At 45.9% G+C, this 21,995-nt stretch overlaps 1 protein-coding gene across 2 annotated transcripts; it reads right to left on the bottom strand.

The window, feature by feature from the left end:
- Positions 1-315: 315 nt before the first annotated feature.
- Tdg (thymine DNA glycosylase) lies at positions 316-21,875 on the bottom strand. Of its 2 annotated transcripts, none has more exons than XM_059245727.1 (10): positions 21,770-21,875; positions 14,394-14,527; positions 11,379-11,620; positions 9,601-9,670; positions 7,244-7,379; positions 7,043-7,125; positions 6,866-6,960; positions 3,219-3,390; positions 2,490-2,615; positions 316-2,137 (listed from the first exon to the last, which is right to left on the bottom strand). In XM_059245727.1, the coding sequence occupies exons 1-10, from the start codon at positions 21,790-21,792 to the stop codon at positions 1,998-2,000; spliced, it is 1,221 nt and encodes a 406-aa protein (XP_059101710.1). In that variant the 5' UTR covers positions 21,793-21,875; the 3' UTR covers positions 316-1,997. The 2 variants fall into 2 exon arrangements, with proteins under 2 accessions (XP_059101710.1, XP_059101711.1); XM_059245728.1 differs by having other exon boundaries at positions 316-2,134.
- Between the last annotated feature and the right edge of the window lie 120 nt (positions 21,876-21,995).

Here is a 21,995-nt window from a genome sequence, read left to right as displayed (position 1 = left end):
CTTTGATCCCAGCTTGGGAGGTGGAGGCAGAGGCAGGTGGATCTCTGTTGAGTTAGAGGCCAGGCCGGTCTACAGAATGAGTTCCAAGACAGCCAGGGCTACACAGAGAAACTCTGTCTCAAAAAACAAACAAAGCACACACACACACACACACACACACACACACACACACACATACACGATATCTGTACAAATAAAATATTCAAGTTTTCCTCATGTATTACTCTACAAGTTAAATATAATAGAAAGTAAACTGTCTTCAGGTTTAAAGCGAAGAAGGATACCATTAAGTCTTTCTACAGAAAAGCCTGTTCCTTAAGCATAGCCATTCTTAATGTTTATTGTAAAAACCACACAGACTTTCATATGAATTTAAAATCCCAGTATTATAATGGAGAAAACGCCATCCTGTCATGTGCAGGATATATCAACACGTATGACTCATTTGCCATGGTCAATGAAAAACGCTGAGCTGTTTCGGAAGACCCTCACACCCATTCTCCAGAGTGACATAATTTAAAGGTATTTCTCTACTCAAGGAAATCTATGGGAAAGCTACAACAGTTATATACCAAAGCAATACCTAGTTACATGCTTTACATAGTCCCATGGAAAAAAATAATTCAACTGGTCCTAATCCCTGATGCCAGGCACTTCAAAGCACCCGCACAAAATGTCCATGTAAACAGCAGTGCAGTACACCTTTTAAATAACATGACTGTACACAGCTCGACTAGACGTAAGGAAAATAAAATCCATCATTGCCACAGCTAAAAGGCATGTTAAGATTCACAAGAAACTGCTTCTCTGCAGACTACTTAACCTCTGTGGAATAAAAACACCGCACAGACATTTCATACTGCAAAACCAGCATGCTCCTTGGGTATGCATCAAGTCAGAATATTCATGAGTGATCAGGATTGAATGTAATAGGTATTTCTGAATACCCAGTTTTAATATCCACCAGCCCCAGTGGGCTGGACTATTTGTAGCACCGTGGAAAATGCGTTAGAAACTATAAAGGTACAAATTCCAGCCAACCTTTTCATGAGGTTCACTTAGTCCACAGTAACAAACAGTAGTGACAGTCACTTTTAAATTATTGACTCATTAGTTTTAACTAGCAAGAAAAAGTCTGCATTATCTTAGTACATCCCATGTACACACAGCACCAGTTTAAACAGAATTATCAAACACCTCCAGCATCTTGTTGCTGTCCCTGAAAGTTCATTTCTTACTACTTTCCAGTCAAGGATAAAATTAGAACAGTGATAAACACTGATGGGGAAATTCAGTAAAATACACAATTGGCAAACGTAAAAGGTCTAGTGCGTTCTCAGGAACCTACCAGCTCAGAACAGTTTCTGTCTCTGAGAGGATCAGCACACAGGAGTGGGAGGCCGAAGGCAGGGCTTAGGCCCATCAGGTCAGGCCACACTCTGATTCTATTACTAAGCAACTGCCATATACACCATCTGGAGAGTGTGACTAGGAAGTTCTGAGTTTACCCCCAGCTTCCAAAACTAACCAGACTCCACTGAGGGTTGGTTAGCTTCTTACATGGAAATCGGCACATCTGCCTTTTACTAGTTTGATTCTTATTAGCATGCCCTTCTGAGGCATTAAAAGGGATAATGGCATATATAGGTATGGACAGTCAAGAATCAACTATAAATATTCAGACTGTTGCGTTTTAAAATTACATCAAAGTAACTCCCCAAAGAAAACCAGTTTCTTCATAAATGAAATATAGTATATAAAAAGCTGGGATGATGGGTAATTCAAATACAAAACTCAGGTAGAAAACACCCTATTTTTTTCCTTCCAGACTACATAGGTTCATACAGTTGACCCTACCATGTAACTGCTCCATGTATAATTACACCACTAGCGTAAAGTACTATGAATACTAACTCTTTAGTTAGGAAACTGAGGTTCGAGGTCCTGCCAGCTGCATTAAAACTGCAGCATTGAGGCAGAGCTGAGAAGCACCGTCGTTAAGCATGGCTTCCTTCTTCCTGTTCGTGGGTCCCACAATTGTTAAAAGAGGGGATCGGGTCTGTAAATGACTGTGCCATCCACTGCCCATTTGGAACGTCACCAGGGGCCTCTTCTCTCAGCTCCGCACCGTCGGCTGCTGGGAAGGGAAAGAATCTTCGTTCATTGTCAAGTTTCAACTGATCTTATCGGGGGATCTTTAAAGTGCATTAAAGAACTATTAAGATACTGAGCGAGTTTTTAAAAACAGTGTTAAGTTTCTACTAGCTTTTCAGTTCGAGGACTGAGAAATCATCATTTGTTACTCAGAGAAGGAGATGCTAGGGGGTTGTTTAGAAGCCATGCATTAAGAACATGATGTGAAAATCTTCAGTCACTTAACTACATTTTTAGATTAGTATCCCTAAATCTCCAACAATTACTTTCTTTTCCTATTACATCCCCATCGCCCCCCAATCCTCTGAAAGGAACAAATCCGGATGGGAACATACTTAGCCCATTTGAAGGAAAGCTGCGAGGTTCACTATTACATGGGTTTTCACCGTAAGCACTGCCATACGCTGCTTCATAGCCGGGATCATACTTTTCTTCCTTAACAGCCATCTTCTTCGCGTCCTCTGTGGGGAAGGTAAAGATGGCTGAAACTGGTGTTGTAGAAGTTTTCTATAAATTCAGCTGAGTTACAGAATTTGCTGTAGTTTTTTTTTTAAGACTTGTTATTTATTTATTTATTTGTGTGTGTGTGTGTGTGTGTGTGTGTGTGTGTGTGTGTGTGTGTGTTACATTAGTGTATATGCATGCAGGTGACCGAGGAGGCTAGAGGGCAACAGATTCCCCCGGAAGTGGAATTACAGGTGGCCGTGAACCGCCTGAGGTGGGTTCTGAGAACCGAACCTGGTCTCTACAAGATCAACAGATGTTTTTACCCCCTGAGCAACCTCTCCAGCCCCATTTGCTGTCGTTCTTACAATTCTTTGGAGCATATACTAAATTAGGTTGTAAGAATTGGAAAAATCCACCACACTCAGTTTTAGGCAGGGAGGCGGTCCTTAGACCCAGAACAGGGGGAAACCATGGTATAAGGAGACCCGAACAGACACTAAAATCCGGTACCAGAGCATCTGGCTCCAATAAAATTTCCCTTCTTCCTGCTTGAAACCCACACCCTCCTTTCTGTTGCGGACGCACAGTCACTGATGAGGGAAGGGACGCTAGCAAACCTTGTGCCAGCTGCAGGTCGAACGTGTACTGCACCTCCTGGACGTCTGTGCTCCGCTCAATGCCCTTCAGCTGATCCCGCAAATCCTTCAGCTTAATGTAGTAGTGAACTTTGTCCTGGGCTCGAGGAAACTGAGCACATCTGGCACTGGAAGATGGCATGACGTAGCAGAGCTGGGATCAACAAGTTTTAAAGGTTCAGAGATCTTAACATTTGATTGAAACTACTCACACTGTGGTCAGAAAAACTTACCTTTATTTGGCATAATAACTTGATACTTAAATTAAGAGATGGCTCCCTGCAGTGTTCCTCTATCAATCAAGTCTTTTCTTTCCTTAGTAAATACACACTTCACGATTCAAGAGGAACAAAGGGCTGCAGCATTTATGCTGACGTTTACCCTCCCAGCTCTCTGTCCACTCAGCTGCCTTTGCTGAGACAATCACTCTGAGTCCCCGAGGTGTCCGTGGACAATCCAAGGCATCTAGGGTATCAACTACCCCACATCCCTTTTCATAACATACAAGACAATGTGCTCTACTTCCCCATACCCTGCTCTTCTCTTTACTCAACGGTGTATCGCAGAGATGTTCTGACCATATAGCAAGGAAAAAAAAAAGCCTTTTAAATGAAGTTATCCAGGCTTTTTATAATTATTAACCCGAGCCAATTGTAGATTTAGGTTGTTATGAGTTCTTTTATCGACTACAGGAAAAAGCTTTATACATCATTAATTTGGAGATTTTCCCAGAAGTTGGATAAAATACCAGAAGTAGCCAGGCAGTGGTGGTGCACGCCTTTAATCCCAGCACTTGGGAAGCAGAGCCAGGAGGATCTCTGTGAGTTTGAGGCCAGCCTGGGCTACAGAGCAAGATCCAGGACAGGCACCAAAACTACACAGAGAAATTCTGTCTCGAAAAACAAAAAACAAAAAAACAAACAAACACCAGAAGTAGATAGCTACAGGGAAAGACACATTTATCATTTTGGTTGGTGACAAACTATCCTTCAAAGGGCAGAAGTTGCTTCTGTCCTCTCTATACACAAGTGAGATGATGGACTACTTTATCTATGGTGATTTTTAATTATTTGCTCTGACTATAGCATGTTTAGAGAAATTCCTAATTGATACAGACACGCAGGTGAGTATGTTAGCGTGTTTTATAACAGCACATTTTCAAGATATTCTTCAATTAAAATGACCCAGAGTAGACAGTCTACTGGCACCAGCACACCTTTAATCCTAACACTCAGGAGGCAGAGGCAAGGGGATCTCTGTAAGTTTGAGAACAGGTTAGTCTACATAGTGAGACCCTCCACCCACCCGCCCACAAACACACAAAGTAAAAGAATAGAAAGTAAACTGTTTTCTCTTTGAGCTAAATCACTAGCAACATCAGCAGCTTCTTAGTTTATGGTAAAGAATACCGTGTCTAAGATAAATGCAGGGCCAAGAGGACCGCCGCCGTTGCCACGGTTACTTCTTGGCTATCAACTGACCCAGATCTACAATCACCTGTGAAGAGGCAACTTCACCTGAAAAATTACCCAGATCAAACTAGCCTGGGCCTTGCCTGTGAGGCACTTTCTTATTTTGGGGTGCGGGGTGGTGGTGGAGGGGCATGTGGTGTGTGTACAAGTGGAGGTCAGAGGACAACCTGTGGGAGTCTGTTCCCTCCTTCCACAGTGTGTGTGTCTGGGGACTGAACTCAGGTTGTCAGGCTTGGCAGCAAATGTCGTAACCCACTCAATAACCAACCTGCCAGCCCCGGGACGCCTTTTCTTAACTGCTAATATGTGGGAGGAGAGCCCCACCCACTAAGAGGAGCGCCATCCCTAGTGGGCCTGTTTGGTTTGTTCTAAGATGTAGTCTACGTGCACTGGGGTTTTGCCGGCATGTCTGTCTGTGTGGGGGTGTCAGATCACCTCTGGGATAGCAGCCAGTGCTCTTAACTACGGAGCCATCTCTCCAGCCCCAGAGCCTGGGTTCCATAAGAAAGCAAGCTGAGCGAGCCAGAGGAAGCCAGCAAGCAGTGTTCTTCCAGTCTGCTTCCACTTCTGCTTCCCTCGACGTCGTTGACGACGATGGTGTGTGATTTGTAAGTGGAAATAAATCTCTTCTTCCCAAGCCGCCTTTGGTCATGGTGTTTATCACAGCGAGAGTACAAACTAGGATGCTCACCAATCAAGTGTTTACAGGAAAGCAGAGAGGGAGAGATTTGGGGCTTTTTTTTTTTTTTGAGACAGGGTTTCTCTGTGTGGCCCTGGCTGTCCTGGATCTCACTCTGTAGACTAGGCTGGCCTCTAACTCACAGAGATCCACCTGCCTCTGTGTCAGTGTGCACCGTGTAGTTTTTAGAAAGCTGTGTTCAGGGTAGGCCTGGTGGCACAGGTTTCTAATCCCATCATCTAATCAGGAGGCTGAAATGGGAGGATGGCAAATTCAAGGCCAGCCTGAACTAGAGAGCGATTTGAAGACTACTTTGGGCAACTTAGTGAGACTCTAACTCAAAACAAAAAGTAAAAAAGGCTGCGGACATAGCTCAGTAGTAGATCACTTGCCTAGCATGTGAGAAACCCTAGGTTCAATCCCAATTACCCTGACCCCTTCAACTGAATAATAAAAGAAAGCTGTATAGAAAACTATGTGTAAGCAGGCCAGGGTATAGCTAAGTGGCAGTACTTGTCTGACATGTGCAAAGACCTAGGTTTGATCCTCAGCACAACAAGACAACGGAAAACCTATATACTTAAGTACTAAAAAAAGAAGAGTAAACAAAACTGGAACCAAATGTCTGCAGATACTCGGCGGAAATTAGTTTGAAATCACTATACCAGGCTGAAGAGATAGCTCAGTGGTTAAGAGCACTGGCTGCTCTTACAGAAGACTCAGGGTTCAATTCTCAGCACCCACATGGCGGCTCACAACCTTCTCTATCTCCAGTCCTAGGAAATCTGGTGCCCTCTTCTGGCCTCCATTGGTATTGCACACATGTGGTACACAGACATATGCAAGCAAAACACCCACACACATAAAAATAGATAAATAAAGGAAACGTTAAAAAAAGAGAAAACCACAGGCTGTCTCGTATCTCTGATAGTGTGACAGTACCAAACAGAATGTTGGCTGGATGTTCGTCTAGCATGTATGGCTCGAAAATTAAGCTGGGATTAAATATACAAATAAAGTAGTTAATTTTACCAATGAAGACTGTATTTATATGTACGTCTGAGTTTTTAAGTAACTGCCATTGATGATATTCTAAATGTAGTGTGAGCCAGTTCCTCTGATATTTAGCTAACAAATTTTTTTTTTTTTTTATTTTGGTTTTTCAAGACAGGGTTTCTCTGTGTAGCTTTGCGCCTTTTCCTGGAACTCACTTGGTAGCCCAGGCTGGCCTCGAACTCACAGAGATCCGCCTGGCTCTGCCTCCCGAGTGCTGGGATTAAAGGCGTGCGCCACCACCGCCCGGCACAAATACTTTTTAAATAAAACTCTAATTGCGTCTGAAAGTGTAAGCTGATAATGATTTAATACAACAGATGGCTTTTTTCATGGCAAAAATGACAATGTCTGAGACAAATGAAAAGGCCAGCTAGCTGGAAGTCCCTGTGGATCTGGTTTACAGATGTACTTAGAGGACTTACAGTTTCTGTGTCAGGGATCTTGTGGGGCTGAAGCCCAAATTCCAAGTTCTTAACCTTTACTCCAAACACTTCTTTACTGAAAATTTCATAGATACCTAAAATAGAAAACCACACACATGTTTAACGCTGCCCTTGACATTAGCAGAGAGAAGATAAAGATGCAGAAGTAAACCTTACATTTTCCATTAAACACAGCTATGCGTGGCTGGTATTTCTGCAGTTTCTGCACTAGGATTCGCCCTCCTTCCCGGAATTCCTTACTGAAATTGAGTGAAGAAGCAGTGAGGAACATAAACAGCAGTGTTTGCTCAATAACCATCACACACGCAGTGCTCCTGAGTCACACGAGAGCCTCGCCACCAGATGCTCTATAGCTACCTAGACAGATCCTTGCTGCCCGGAGTTGTCCTCTCCACCATGTTGGTGAATCCGATGCCATACTTCCCGGGTAAGGTGTGGTCGTCCATGTGATTCAGCTGAACCTCACTCAGCCCTGACATGAACAGACACTTCCCTGTGAAAAGACGACGCTGTCACTTCCACAGAAAGTGGAAAGCTTTTACCAGAAAACTGATGGAATAGTCTACATCCTGTTCTTAAAACTGATGGGAGATAAAGGACTTAAAGTGTATTAAAAATCAGTACCTAGGCCTAATACCTTATTGAGCAATGACAGCAGGCTGGATACCATGCTAATCTCTATGATTTCAATAACCGTCACTTTCCTACAAGAAACTATTATCTTCTTTGTACCACAGCTTCGAACCGTGTTCTCACCCAGTTATTGGTAATGTCACCATCTGCCCTCGGACTACCCCACAGACTGAATTAAAACACCTTGAGAGTGGAGGAAACTAAGACACACTTTCTCAGAACTAAAAGAAAAAAAAAAAAAAAAGGGACAATATGGTGCTGGGTTCAAAAGTACACTAGTACCTAGCCTAAACATCTGGAATGCTATTCTTAGATAAGCAGTGTTTTTTGAGGACACGCGCTGCTCTAGTAGGCAGTGGTAAAGGGTCTGTATGAACAACTTCATATGGAGAGCAACACAGTAGTAGTACCTGTTTTTAAAGCTCACTATCAAAGAATGAGCCTTTGCTATTTTCTTCTAAAGGAATTGTCTTTAGAATGTCTCATACCAAAGCATTTTATATATAACCTATCTAAAAATCAATTAATTTCTTTTAAGAAACTGTTTTTTTATGTGTATGGGTGTGTTTAGTTAGGGTTTCTATTGCTGTGATAAAGACCATGACCAAATGCAATTTGTGGAGAATGCGTTTATTTCAACTTACATCTCTCAGGTCACACTCCATCACTGAAAGAAGTCAGGGCAGGAACTCAAGGCAGGAACCTGGAGGCAGGAAGTGATGCAGAGGCCATGGAGGATGCTCCTTACTGGCTTGCTCAGCCTGCTTTCTTACACAACTCAGGACCACCTGCCTGGGATGGGATCACCTACAATGAGCTGGACCCTCCCAATCAAGAAAATGCCCCACAGCCCAATCTGGTGGTTTCTCAACTCTTACCAAATTACTCTGAGTTTGTGTCACACTGACAAAAAATAAAAATAAAAACAACCATAACAGGGTGTTTTGCCTAGGGTGTTGTGCACCATATGTGGTGTTGGTGCCAAAACAGGGCATCATGTAGGTGCTGGGAATCAAATCTGGGTGCTCTGGAAGAACAGCCAATGCTCTTAACCGATGAGTCACCTCTCCAGCTCCACAATCAATACTTTTCATCTCTCCGAGGAAACAACACTTACAAAAATCTAGGAACACCAATACTTTTGTCTACACCAGTGGTTCTCAACCTTCCTAGTAGTTCCTCATGTTGCGGTGACCCACAACCATAAAACTATTTTCACTGCTACTTTATAGTTGTAATTTTGCCACTGTTATGAATTGTAATGTAAATATTTTTGGAGATAGAAGTTTGTCAAGGGGGTCACGACCTATAGGTCTATACTGTCATAGCAAAGTACTATTGTTACTGTATCTGTGGGATACACACACACCCTCTTAAAAAAACAAAAACAAAAACAAACCAAGGCCAGGCATGATAGCGCATGCCTTTAATCCCAGCACTCGGGAGGCAAAGCAGGAGGATTTCTGTGAGTTCAAGCCAGCTGTCTATATAGTAGTTCCTGAACAGCCAGGATTACATAAAGAGACTCTGTCTCAATTTTTTAAAAAAAAGTAATAACAATAACAAATAAGAATCGAAAACATGCCGGGCGTTGGTGGCACACGCCTTTAATCCCAGCACTCGGGAGGCAGAGGCAGGCGGATCTCTGTGAGTTTGAGGCCAGCCTGGACTACAGAGTGAGTTCCAGGAAAGGCGCAAAGCTACACAGAGAAACCCTGTCTCGAAAAAACAAAAAAAAAAACAAAAAAACAAAAAAAAAGAATCGAAAACATTTTGAGCAAAGAGAAAGAAGGTAGGGAGGTCAGCCAGGTGTAGAATACTTAGCATGCTCGAAGTCCTGGGTTTGATCCCCAGCTCCACAGAAATTATCACCAAGTTCTGCTCCGTGCCCTTCTGCTCCCTAGCACATAAAACTGTGAACAATGGTACACCATTTCAGACCCCTGACCTTCATATATAGACTCAGAGAAATGTGCAATCTGAGTACATGTTATCTGTATCATTCTCATAACTGTAAAACTCTAATGAATCCTAAAGAAAGATCTCATTCTAAAAGGGCCTTTTCAGAAGTAGACACTTACAGAAATGGTTTCCAGGTCCAGGGTAATGATGTCCTTTGTAAGCAGCCATTAGTCCTGGGTTAATGCCGATCTATAAAACAGAATAATTAACTAGTTTTAGCTTTAACTCAGACAAACATCACATTTTATTTCAGATGCAAAATCCAGATGAAAGGCAGGCTGTTCTGTTACCGCCACACCCCCTACACTATGCAGTATACTAAATTATTATGTTTTTTCTTAAAAAAAATTTCTCTATTAAAACAAAACAAACAAACAAACAAAAAAAAAAAACGAGCGGGGGCTGTCTGTGACTCTTCTGCCTACTTGTGGACCTTTTCCCTCCCACTGCGCTGCCTCGTCCAGCCTAGATGTGATGGTATGTGCCGGATCTTATTGTAGCTGGTTATGTCATGTTTGGTTGATATCCCCCAGGAGGCCTGTTCTTTTCTGAGGGGAGTTGGAGATGGGGGTGAATGGGGGGGAGAGGAGGGAGACAGACTTGGGGGGAGGGGAGGAAGAGGAAACTGGTCTAGATATAATATGTAAGAGAATAAAAAAAAAGAAAAATAGCCAAGCTGTGGTAGCACATGCCTTTAGGGAGGCAGAGGCAGGTGGATCTCTGAGTTCGAGGCCAGCCTGGTCTACAGAGCGAGTTGCAGGACAGCCAAGGCTACACAGATAAACCCTGTCTTGAAAAACAGAAAAAGGGCTGGAGAGATGGCTCAGAGGTTAGGAGCACTGACTGCTCGTCCAGAGGTCCTGAGTTCAATTCCCAGCAACCACATGGTGGCTCACAACCATCTGTAATGAGATCTGGCGCCCTCTTCTGTATACATAATAAATAAATAATTCTTTAAAAAGAAAAAAAGAAAAACAGGAAAAAGAAAAGGTAGACTATTTGATAAGAAAAAAGATGAGGAAGAAGGACAAGAGGTTAACTGGGCAGTGAACACAAAGTGCATCATGTACATGTATGAAACAACGAAGCCTGGTATGTTGTGCAATTATTACATGCTAAAAACCGAAAGAAGTCAGGGTTAAGCCTTCGGGCTTTTATACAGGGGTGGCAGAGAAAACGGAATTGATTATAACTGCTGCAGCATAAACTCCTTTCTAAAATTTGCTGCTGTTTTCAAAGAACCAACTGGACCCCCACTGAGGCAGGCTGCCTGCAGTCAGGAAAGATGCAGGTCTTCCAGCAGCCAGTCCAAGCCACGTCCTGCCAGCATCCCAGGAAGTAACTTTCTCTCCAGAACGCCTACACAGCTGTCCAATGATGCTCACTAGGTTCTAGTGTTTCTTACATTATAGACAGAAGCTCCGATTTAGTACTGTCTGGCTGGATGTGGTGGCACAGGTGTGTAATAGTCAGAGGCACCAGGACTGCTACAAGTTTGAGGCCAGCCAGGGCTACACAGTGAGTGTATTTCAAAATACCAAAAAGCAAAAACAATCCAGTACCATCATTTACTGAGTACTACCAACTATCCTGCAATCTAAGTGGTTCACGTGGGTTAGTTCACTCAAGGGAGGCATGCACACGTTTTATCAATGAAATACTGTAAAGATGAAGGCCCGCCCAGGGCCTTCCCTTGCTGGAAGGTTTGAACCCAGGCAGTCCCAACCTCAGGCTCATCTCTTGTTCACCCCCACATAACTCAACCTCAGGAAGGTAACACCACTCACCCCCAGAAGGGTCTCAGAAACCCTCTTTTCAGAAGATTGCTATTGGTAAGGACCACTCTAAGATAATCCTCTAGTGACATTCACTGTCTACCAAGGACAAAAATTCTTACGATCACAATGTCCAGATTGAAGGTCAAAATATCAGGGAGAGTCTTGGTCAGAAGCTCTGCTTCAGAAACGCCGTTGAAACGGTCCACTTTTCTTTTCACTTTAAAGGTGTCAGTGATTTTTTCTTGCTTCTCTTTTGATTTTGTGGACTTGCCAGATTTTTTTGACTCAGCAGGTTTTTTGGGTTCCACTGGGTCCTTGGGTTCTGATGCTCTGGTTTTCCTTTTCCTTCTTTTTGGAGCCTCTGAAACACAGTGATTTCCAGAATGTGGCTACAGAAAACTTTAATTTAGAAACTGCAGGAGATTCCACCCATGTTATCGGATTCCAGTTCCGGCCTTGTATTTCCCAACACTGGGCTGCAGTGTGTTCCCTCCTTTTCCCTCCATCTAGGCACACGTGACAGTCACAGGATGATTTCCTGTACAATCTCACTTGGCTTCCTGCTTTCTCCAGGGATCTATGAACCACTTTATAGGAATTCAATCAGTACATGAATAATTAAGTAAACAACTTTCTGAACAAGGCCAGACAAGGTGGTGCACATCTTTAACACTAGCATTCAAGAAGCGGAAGCAGGCAAAGAATTTCTATGAATTCAAGATCAGCCTGGTCTACAGTGAGACCCTGTCCTCAAAGGGAGAGGTTTTAACTGACTTTAAGGCTGAACGATGTGTGTTGAGGGCAAATCTGGTCATTAGTGAGTAACACCACCTGTCATTTCTGCCTGACAGTCCCATGGTCAAACGTCTCTTGACAATGCTAACGTCTCCTGAGGCTGAGAAACACAGACTCAAGGTTATTCAACAGGAACCCTTGGTTCCCTCAGCCTTCATTCTCTGCATGCTTTCCTGTTTTCTCAGGCTTCTGTTCCACCAAGCCTGGAAGGCTGCTTCAGCCACTCCCTACCAGGGCTCTACCACCATAGACCAGCAGCTGGGGACACCAGCTCCCCATCGGCAAACACAGAAGCAAGGCAGGAGGCAGCCCTGGGACTATATACCAACTATGAGCACACTCCTAATATAAATACTGCTGCTGGTACCCCAACTCCACACTTCAATCTTCTGACTCCTCTTCTAATTCTTTATCTCAGTGTGTGGCACTTCCTGTAACCAACTGCCCGTCAGAAATCTAAGAATGCTTTGGATAATGCTCGAGTTTGTCCACCAGAGGTTCCTGTGTTTGGATGCTTCGTCCCTCGGTAGCTGTGGAACCGTTAAGAGGTGGGGCCACTCAAGGGTCCTTGGGTTAACTGGGGGAATGCCTATCTGTCGCTGTGGCTTCCTGTCTGGGGATGGGATTCTCTCTCACATTAACTTCTGCCACTGTGGTGCCAACTGCCAGGAGGTCTTCCCTAGAGCTGAGCAAATGCTGGTGCTATGCTCCTGAACCTTCAGAACTGTGCACACACCGCCGTCCTCGGAGCTGGAGAGATGGGAGAGATGGCCCAGTGGTTAAGAGTGGCCGCTCTTGCAGAGGACACAGCACTCACATGGCAGCGTACAACCATCTCTAACTCCAGTTCCAGGGGATCCCACACCCTCTTCCAGCCTCCGAAGGTACCAGACATGTAAGCAGTGCACAGACAATGCATGGAAAACACCCATGCACATAGAACATTAAACAATCAAAACCACGCTTTTTAAAAATGTCACTCCGGGCAGGGATATAGCTCAGTGGTTAAGAACACATCGGTTGTTCTTCCAGAGGACCCAGGTTCAATTCCCAGCACCCACATGGCAGCTCACAACAGTCTGTAACTCCAGTTCCAGGGATCTGATGCCCTCTTCTGGCTTCTGTGGGTACCGGGTACACATGTGCATAGACATACACACAGGCAACACACACATAAACATAAACATAGTAATCACAATAAAAAGGGGCATCAGGATCATGACGGGGAAACCTACAGAGACAACCAAACCAAACTAGTGGGAACTCATGAACTTTAGACCAACAGCTGTGGAGCCTCCATGGGACTAGACTAGGCCCTCTGCATAAGTGAGACAGTTGTGTAGCTTGGTCTGCTTAAGGGGCTCCTGGCAGTGGGATCAGGATCCATCCCTGGTGCATGACCTGGCTTTTTTGAGCCCTCTCCCTATGGTGGGACACCTTGATTCAGGGGGAGGGGCTTAGACCTGCCTCTGCTGACTCCCCATGGGAGGTCTTACTTGTTGGAGGAGGGAATAGGGGGTGGGTTGAGGGGAAAGGCAGGGGAGCAGGATGAGGGAAGAGAGAGGGATCTGTAGTTGGCATGCAAAATGAAAAAACAAACAAACAAACAAACCCACAATAAAAGTGTCACCCAGCCTCAAGTAATCATTATAATCATGTAATGGACTACGACAGGTACTTGCTGGTTTCTCCTCCTCCTCCTCCCTCAGCATCCACATGAAATATATGAACTACAGCCAAGTAATTCTACCTCGAGTATTGCCCAACTCTCTCCATGCTCTCCAATATTCTCCATATCCTCCCCAGCTTACAGAAAGTCTCTACTCCACTCCTCACCTTCAAGCCTGTCTTGTTCTTAAAACACCCTCCAGACCGACTTTAAAATGCCCATTTACGTCACTTCCTTGCTCCCAACCTCTCGACAGCTCTCTATTGCTTTGGGAATAGAATGTGTACTCCTCAGGATCAACACAGCCTGACTGCCTTGTCTGGCCCCATTTCCCACCATTTCCTTCCATACTCCAGAAGCCACACAATCACTCAAGTTTCTGGCTGCCATGGCTCAACTCTGTTCCCTCAGCTGGTACCTTCCCTCCTCTGTTGTTCACAGGATGTCATTCTGCCCTGACATTCAGAGCTCTTGTGTTAGTAGTCTGCTGCCGCTGAGCCCGTGGACCAAGTTAAATGCTAGTGCTAAGGTCTCGGGTCCCCATCCCCCCACCCCCACCCCCACCCCGGAGCACCCGGTGTGCAGATGTGGAACTTTACTAACCGCCTTACCAGCACAGGAGGCATTCAGGGACGGGCCCACGGTTTTAAAGCAGCGTGGTAAGAAGTACCTGGTACAGGCTCCTCCTGGGCAGGAGCTTCTGCCGGCATCTGCGCTTCAGTCGTGACTGCCATGTTAGGGGCTTCAGCCATCATTTGTTGAAATGGAAATGAATAGAAAGCTTGAACTTGCTCCAGCGAATAGCTGAAAGAACAATTAGGTAGAAGCTGTGAGTTTAAATGATCAGGTGTTCAAGTCTTCAGAATCCAACCATTTTATAGCCGGATGGATCGTAGTCATTATTCAAAGCTAACAGGAGAGAAGAAGGCCTACTCTCCAATGCACATTCTTCCCTGACCTTTACCAAGCACTCACTACACAAACGTTAACTCTTACAGTGTATGCTGGCCCAATGTGCCACCAATGAAACCTGCCAGTCCTCTCAAGGTGCCTACACTGTCCCTGAAACAAGATCATAGGAACTTTCTAGTAGATAGTCTTGAAGGGCTATCAATCCATATGAATTAAAAATATTCACAAATACAATTTATAGCCCCACAAACACTACTTCCCATCTTGGCACAAGGATTTCCCCATCCCCATATAACCTAGGTTTTCTTTTGGGTTATGTGTGTGTTTTGTTTTGTTTTGTTTGTTTTTGAGACAGGGGCTGGAGAGACATGCAGAGCACTCACTGCTCTCTTGAGGATCCAGGCTCATTCCCAGCACCCACATCAGGCAGTTCTCAATCTCCTGTAACTCTAGTTCCAGGGGACTGGACACCCTCTTCCAGAATTCCATACGCACTTGCACAGAGATGGTGCACACATTCTCATCTACCCACAAACATGCACAAATAAAAAAGCAAAGGTCAAATGAGCCAGTTCTGTAATTAAGTCTTATCTCAGTAAAATGCCAAGTTAAAAGGTAACTCACTTGGTAGCCCAGGCTGGCCTCGAACTCACAGAGATCCGCCTGGCTCTGCCTCCCGAGTGCTGGGATTAAAGGCGTGCGCCACCAACGCCCGGCAAAAGGTAACTTTTAACTGCCATGAAGTGGCGGCACACACATTTAATCCCAACATTCCAGCAGTAAGGCAGGCAGATCTCTTGAGTACCAGGCCAGCCTGGTCTACAGAGTTCCAGGATAGCCAGGGCTACACAGAGAAACCCTGTCTCAAATCACTCCCTTCCGCCCCGCCCCATAAAAGGTAACAGTAGATTTTCCCACACTGCCTGGCTGAGAGCTCTGCTCCCTTAGATCTTTGTTTACTCCCCTGGGAACACCTTCCCCAGCTCAGCCCAAGTGAGAGCACCTTGCTGACAGCCTAATCTGCCCTGAGACTTCCTGCCCCAAGAACACCTGATGAGAGTGAGGAGAAATACTCTGGATGTTGACTATTGCTTCTCTGTCCCTGCTTGGAACCCTGAGCTATCCCACAAAGCCTGAAAGAGGGCTCTTGAGCAGTACTGTATAGACTCCCCCGGTTCTGTTCAATCTGGAAATCAACTTCAGTTCCTCAGCACAGGGCACAAAGGGCACACAGGGTAACAGACTACCCGTGAGAACACAGCTAGAGTGCTACACGCTCCAAGACCACAGGGGCCCAATCCCAGCGAATAGGCACTTTGTCTTCAAGGAGGGATGCAGGAGAGGAGGGTTGGCACCAGTGAGGAAAAATAGGAACACATACACAGAGCCTGGAGGTGGTGGTGCAGCCTTTAATCCCAGCACTCGGGAGGCAGAGGCAGGCGGATCTCTGTGACTTTGAGGACCAGGCTGCACAGTAAAAAAAAACCAAAGCACACGCTCGTATGTGCACATACACACACACACATACACTCCCACACACAATAATTTTAAAGGTCAATTTTATGTGTAAAAGTATTGTCTGCATATACGTATAACGTGTGCGTACAGTGCCTGTGGGGGCAGAAGAGGGGTGTCAGAGCCCCTGGAACTGAAGTTATGGAGAGTTGCGAGCCACCATATGGGTGCTGCGAATCAAATGCAGGTCCTCTTACTGTTAAACTATCTCTCCATCCTCAAACTATTTCTTTACAAATACTGTTCTCAAATTACATAACAACTCAATAAACTATTGTCACAAACGGGAGAAAATACTATGCAGCTACTAAAAGCTAATTGGCATTATGCAAAACTACAGAAAAAATGATAAATATTTAAAATATTTCTGTGTGGGCTTTTTGTTGTTTGAGACAAGGTCTCGTGTAGTCCCAGCTGGCCTCAACTCGACATAGCTCAAGGTGAACTTGAACTCCTGATCCTCCTGCCTCTATTACCAAGTATTGGGATTATAGGCATGTGTGACCGTGCCTGGCCATGAGAATTAAATGTGGCATCATGTGACTAGCTTCCCAACACCCCAAACAAAAGGTGGAATGTAACACTGTTTACGTGGGAACATGTGGGGGCCAGAGGTCAGTATCAGGTAGCGCCCTCGAGGACTCTCTAGCTTAGTTTTTCAGACAGGGTCTCACTGAACCTGAGGCTCCCAGACCAGCCAGACCAACCAACCAGCAAACCACAGATGGCCTCTTCCTCCCCTGTGGAAGGAAAACAGGCACACACCCGGATTCTCACATAGGTACTGCAGCAGACACCTTACCAGGTAAACCATCTCCCCAGTCCCATAACAGTCTTTTGTTGTTGTTGTTTGGTTGGTTTCTTGGTTTTGTTCTTCGTTTTTTTTGGGGTGTTTTTTTTTTTCTTTCTTTCTCAAGACAGGGTTTCTCTGTGTAGCCTTGGCTGTCCTGGAACTCACTCTGTAGACCAGGCTGGCCTTGAACTCAGAGATCCGCCTGCCTCTGCCTCTGTAACATTGTTACTTGGCAGAAGAAAGCTGTACATGTACAGAAAAACCTTCTTAAACTTGAATGCTAGAAAACCAGAGTTGTATATGTACCTATGCTTGTCTACGTGAGTCTATGTGCATGTCATGTGGAGGTGAGAAGGGGAGTCAGTGCCCCCATAACTGGAGTAAGGCAGTTACGAGCCACCATGCTCATGATGGGGGAGAAACTCATCCTCTGCAAGAGCAGCAAGTGTTCCTAACTGCTCAGTCATCTTTCTAACTCCCTGCTCAAAAGATTTAAGAAATATCTTTGTCTCACACGTGTGCGCGCGCACATGCGCGCGCACACACACACACACACCACTGGCTACTCCCTGGGATAGAATTCTGCAGTGCTCCTGTTCCGTCTCCAGGAGAGGGGCAGCCACAGGGAGAACCGAGTCGTCATACCTACTGTCCACCTTCCCCTCCCTCACTACGCTAATGAAGAATTAGATTTAGCAGCCTCTCCACTACACAGGACTAAACCTGTTGAGATCTGAACAGATCCTGTATTTTCCTCCTTTCCTGGTCGGTGTAGCCAATACCTGAAAAAAGGCACCTTAATGGAAGAACAGCTTATTCCTAACCCAGTTCAGAAGAACACAGTCCACCAGGCTGGGGAAGGCGTGGCTTGTTCCTATGCCCAGTTCAAAAGAACAGTCCACCAGGCTGGGGAAGGCGTGGCTTGTTCCTATGCCCAGTTCAGAAGAACACAGTCCACCAGGCTGGGGAAGGCGTGGCTTGTTCCTATGCCCAGTTCAGAAGAACACAGTCCACCAGGCTGGGGAAGGCGTGGCAGCCAGAGCCACTTGGTCCATGGTGCTGATCAGGAAGCAGAGAAAGGGGAATGCCAGCACTTAGCAGGCTCTTTCCTTTTCCCCACTCTGGGACCCAGCCCAGAGAAGGATGGACAGAAAAATTAAAGAACACCAGAAGGGGAAGTCTTTTATTCCAGAGTTTGGCTATGAGTCAGAGCGTCAACACAACCGACAAAAATCACGATTCCCTACAGGGATTGCCTATCTTTCTAAGTACATCACAAGTAAGGGTATTAAAAACAAGAAACTAAGCTTAATCAGGCCTTAAGTTTTGACTCCTCTCACATCCTTATATCACCTTAAGTCATCCTTAACACACCTCATAAAACCACTTACAATTTTACCTACAAGGGAAATTCTTTAAGAGGAAAACAAACCAGCGCCATGGTTTGAATGATATCGGTCTGCATGGGCTCGTATATTTGCATGCTTAGTTCCCAGTCGATGAACTGTTTGGGAAGGATCAGGAGGTGTGGCCTTGTTGGAGGAGGCGTGTCACTGGGGGCGGGCTCTGAAGTTTCAAAAGCCCACACCAGGCCCAGTGTCTCTTTCTGCCTGCTGTTTTCATGTCAGGATACAAAGCTCTTAGCCACTGTTCCAGTGCCGTCCTGCACTAACTCTCTGACACTGTCAGCAAGTCCCCAATTAAATGCTTTCTTTTATGAAAGTTGGTCATGATGTCCCTTCACAGCAATCGAACAGTAACTAAGACAAATGTACATATCTTGTTTTCATTTAGTCTTTAAACTTAGCTGTAAATTACATCCCTTGAGCAATGCAGTAGAAAGACACAGAATTTTACACATAGCCACTGAAGACACCTGTGGACTTCCATGTCTTAGGTGTGTACTGTCCTTTTAAACTAAGCTCCGCTCTGCCATGCTTGGGCCAGTGACATGGTTCAGCAGGCAAAGGTACTTGCCACCAAGACTGATAGCCTGAGTCTGGCATCTGGAACCCACAAGGGGAAGGAGAAAATAAACTTTAGAAAATTGTCCTCTGACCTCCATATTGGTTGGGGCTGTGAAACATGGGCATCCCCATATATACACATGCATGAGTGAATGAGTGCACACACACAGTAAAATGCTAAAAATAAAATAATAAGTAAGTGCGTACTTACAATCCCTTACCACTACCTAACAAGCTTACGAAATCTGCTTTGCTCTTTCTCATCCCGACATTCTTTTGTGTAGTTCAGTCCAAGATCCAGCTTCACTGAGCAGAGGTCTGCAAATGGAAAGCCCTCTGACAGGACCATCACATTCAGGGCAGCTCCTCAGGGGAACGTCTCTGGAAACACTCTAAAGACAGATCCAGAAGTGTGTCTTCTAGGTGACTCCAAGTCAAGTTGTGATGAACTATTAGAGGCCCCAGACCTTCCATTCTGTGTGAAACTTCAAAGCTTGATGAAGACGTCCCATTCTCTTTTCTTCCCTTATCTGCTGGTCTAAACTACCCCTCACTGCCTCTTTCCTTCTTCTCATGCTGCTTCTCCTAGACCCCTTCTCTCCTAGACCCCTTCTCCACCCCCTCCTATTTACTTCCTGTTCCCAGGACTGGTTCCCACTGCTGTCCGTGGTCTCTACACACTCACATACACACACACACACACACACACACACACACACACACACACACAGAGCTGATTAAGAAAGTCACCACATTGTACACCTGTAATCCCAGCACTCAGAAAGCAGAGGCAGGAGGATGAACATAAGCTTGAGGCCTGCCTGGGGCTACAAAGCAAGAGTGTCTCAAAGATTTAAAAAAAAAAAAAAAAAAAAAAAAGTATAGTTAAAACAATTCAGATCTGCCGTGTCTTAAATCTTTACGGCTTTCTCTAGAAACAATGAGGAACTCCTCACTTGAACAAATACGTATCACACTGAGTGCTCACAACGCAACGACCTGTGCTAATGGGCGTGGGAGCTGGTAATGGGCACTGCGAAGGGACACCACATACAAGTCTGCTGCTGACTGTGCTTGTGTGCACATAACTGTGCATTAGTTATGACAGGCAGTGAGCACAGAGACTTAGGACCAACCAGAATTTCCAGTTCAAACCAGGCCCATAATCCCAGCCATGTAGGAGGCTGAGGCAGAAGGCCCATAACTTTAAGGTCCATCTAAGCTTACAGACTGATTCAAGGCTAGCCTAGGTAACACAGCAAGATGTTTCAAAATAAAAACCAAGATTTTGGTTGGGGGCATGACTCTGTGGTAAAGTGTTTATCTCGCATGCTAGAGGCCCTGGACTCAATCCCCAATCACATCCTCCCAAATAATAATAATTTTATTTTATTTTGGATCATTTTAACATCACTTCAACAGTATAACATCAAGGTTCCCCCCTCCCCCACTATTTGGTCTTAGGAGTGTGTGTGTGCACGCGTGTGTGCAAGCACACACACACACACACACACACACACCCACCCCAAATACATCAAATACAGCATCAGCATGAAATTGAACCGGGCATGAAATTGAGCAGTTAGTTACGTTCTTTCCAGAGACAAACTACACAACCTATTATATGAAAACTGCTGACGTGCCTTACTGTCTTAGTTTTTTCTGAACTTCCGTATAAGACTGTGCCTCGTTTTGTTAATGACTCACTATTCCATCCATTTAGCATTTATTTATGCAGACTCTCATTCAATCAGTTCTACAAACCCCTCTGCAAGTTGGGCTGGGACACTCTTCACCAGCAGGCCACTGGCACCCTGCAATTGGTAAACTGTTGAGGAACAGCTGGGGGTTAGATCTACAAGCCCTGTCAGTAGAGACCCCTCTGCAGAGTGCCCTTGAATCTTTCAGTTGTAATCCAGGCTTTCATTTCACTCCCACAAACTGCCGTCAGCCCCCATCAACCCACTCACAGAGATGAACGCAGGGGTCGAAAAGGGAGGCAGGCTGAAGACAGTTGCCTTGCCCTAAGTTCAGTGTCCATTCGCCACTGAGAGGCACGCTAATTGTTCACCAGGCCTAATAGTAAGTCAGCATTCCGTTTACCTGCGGAGGCCCTGCCATCTTGTTTTTCTTATTTCACTTTCTGTCAAGAGTTTAAATCTCCAAACCTGTACTTTGGCAACACCCCTGACATCCTCAGCACCCCTAAGGGACAATGTTAAAGACCATCTCAGGGCCACCAGAAAGGCACAATTTCTAGATTGCCTTCCTTGCGCGTTGTACACGCACGCGCATGCACACACACACACACACACACACACACACACACAAAGACACAATCTCTAGATTGCCTTGCGCGTTGTACACACACACACACACACACACACACGGAAAGGCACAATCTCTATAGATTGCCTTCCTTGGGCGTTGCACACACACACACACACACACACACAGAAAGACACAATCTCTAGATTGCCTTCCTTGCGTTGTACACACACACACGGAAAGGCACAACCTCTATAGATTGCCTTCCTTGCGCCTTGTACACGCACACACCCCACAGCAAGAGCATCCACCCGGGGAACCTTCACGGAGCTTTCCCGAGAGGATGCGGAGGAAGCCCCCCCCCCCCCCCCGGTCCGTCCACCAGGCACCCGCTCCATCTTTCCAGTTCCCGGCGATCGAGGCTGTGGCCGCGCACACCGCCTTTTAAAGCTCGCGGGTACCGGGGCCTGAGGACCGGCGCGGGCTCGCGGGGGGTGGGGGGTGGGAGCGCGGGCCCCAGCGCGCACGCGCAGGCCGGCCTTTGTGCGGGCCGCGGCCTCGGCCGACCCCGGCCGCCCGCGTCCGCGTTACCTGCGCGCGCCCTCCGCGTCCATGGCGCAGCCGCCGACCGGAGGGTGGGGAGGGGGGCGGCCGCTGCTGCCGGGCCCACGGGCGGCCCCGCTCTGCCGCTCGGCGCGCGGACTCACCGCACGATCGATCGATCGGGGCGGCCGGCGGACGGACGGCGCTGGCCTCGGCCCCTCCCTCGCCGCTACATCACCAGGCGCACTTCCGTCCCCCGCCGGGGAGGCTCGCC

Source organism: Peromyscus eremicus, chromosome 18 (assembly GCF_949786415.1).
Source record: "Peromyscus eremicus chromosome 18, PerEre_H2_v1, whole genome shotgun sequence".
In the NCBI taxonomy this organism is placed as follows: domain Eukaryota; kingdom Metazoa; phylum Chordata; class Mammalia; order Rodentia; family Cricetidae; genus Peromyscus; species Peromyscus eremicus.
The sequence above is the reverse complement of the archived record's forward strand: the minus strand, read 5'-3'. Positions and strand labels throughout refer to the sequence as shown.

Excerpts from the sequence above, each read along its gene's own strand:
- Tdg (XM_059245727.1), bottom strand. The coding sequence starts at position 21,792 with ATGGACGCGGAGGGCGCGCGCAG. Across the intron at positions 14,528-21,769 it reads GACGCGGAGGGCGCGCGCAG|CTATTCGCTGGAGCAAGTTC; the intron begins GTAACGCGGACG and ends TTGTTCTTTCAG. Across the intron at positions 9,671-11,378 it reads TCAATCTGGACATTGTGATC|ATCGGCATTAACCCAGGACT; the intron begins GTAAGAATTTTT and ends TCTGTTTTATAG.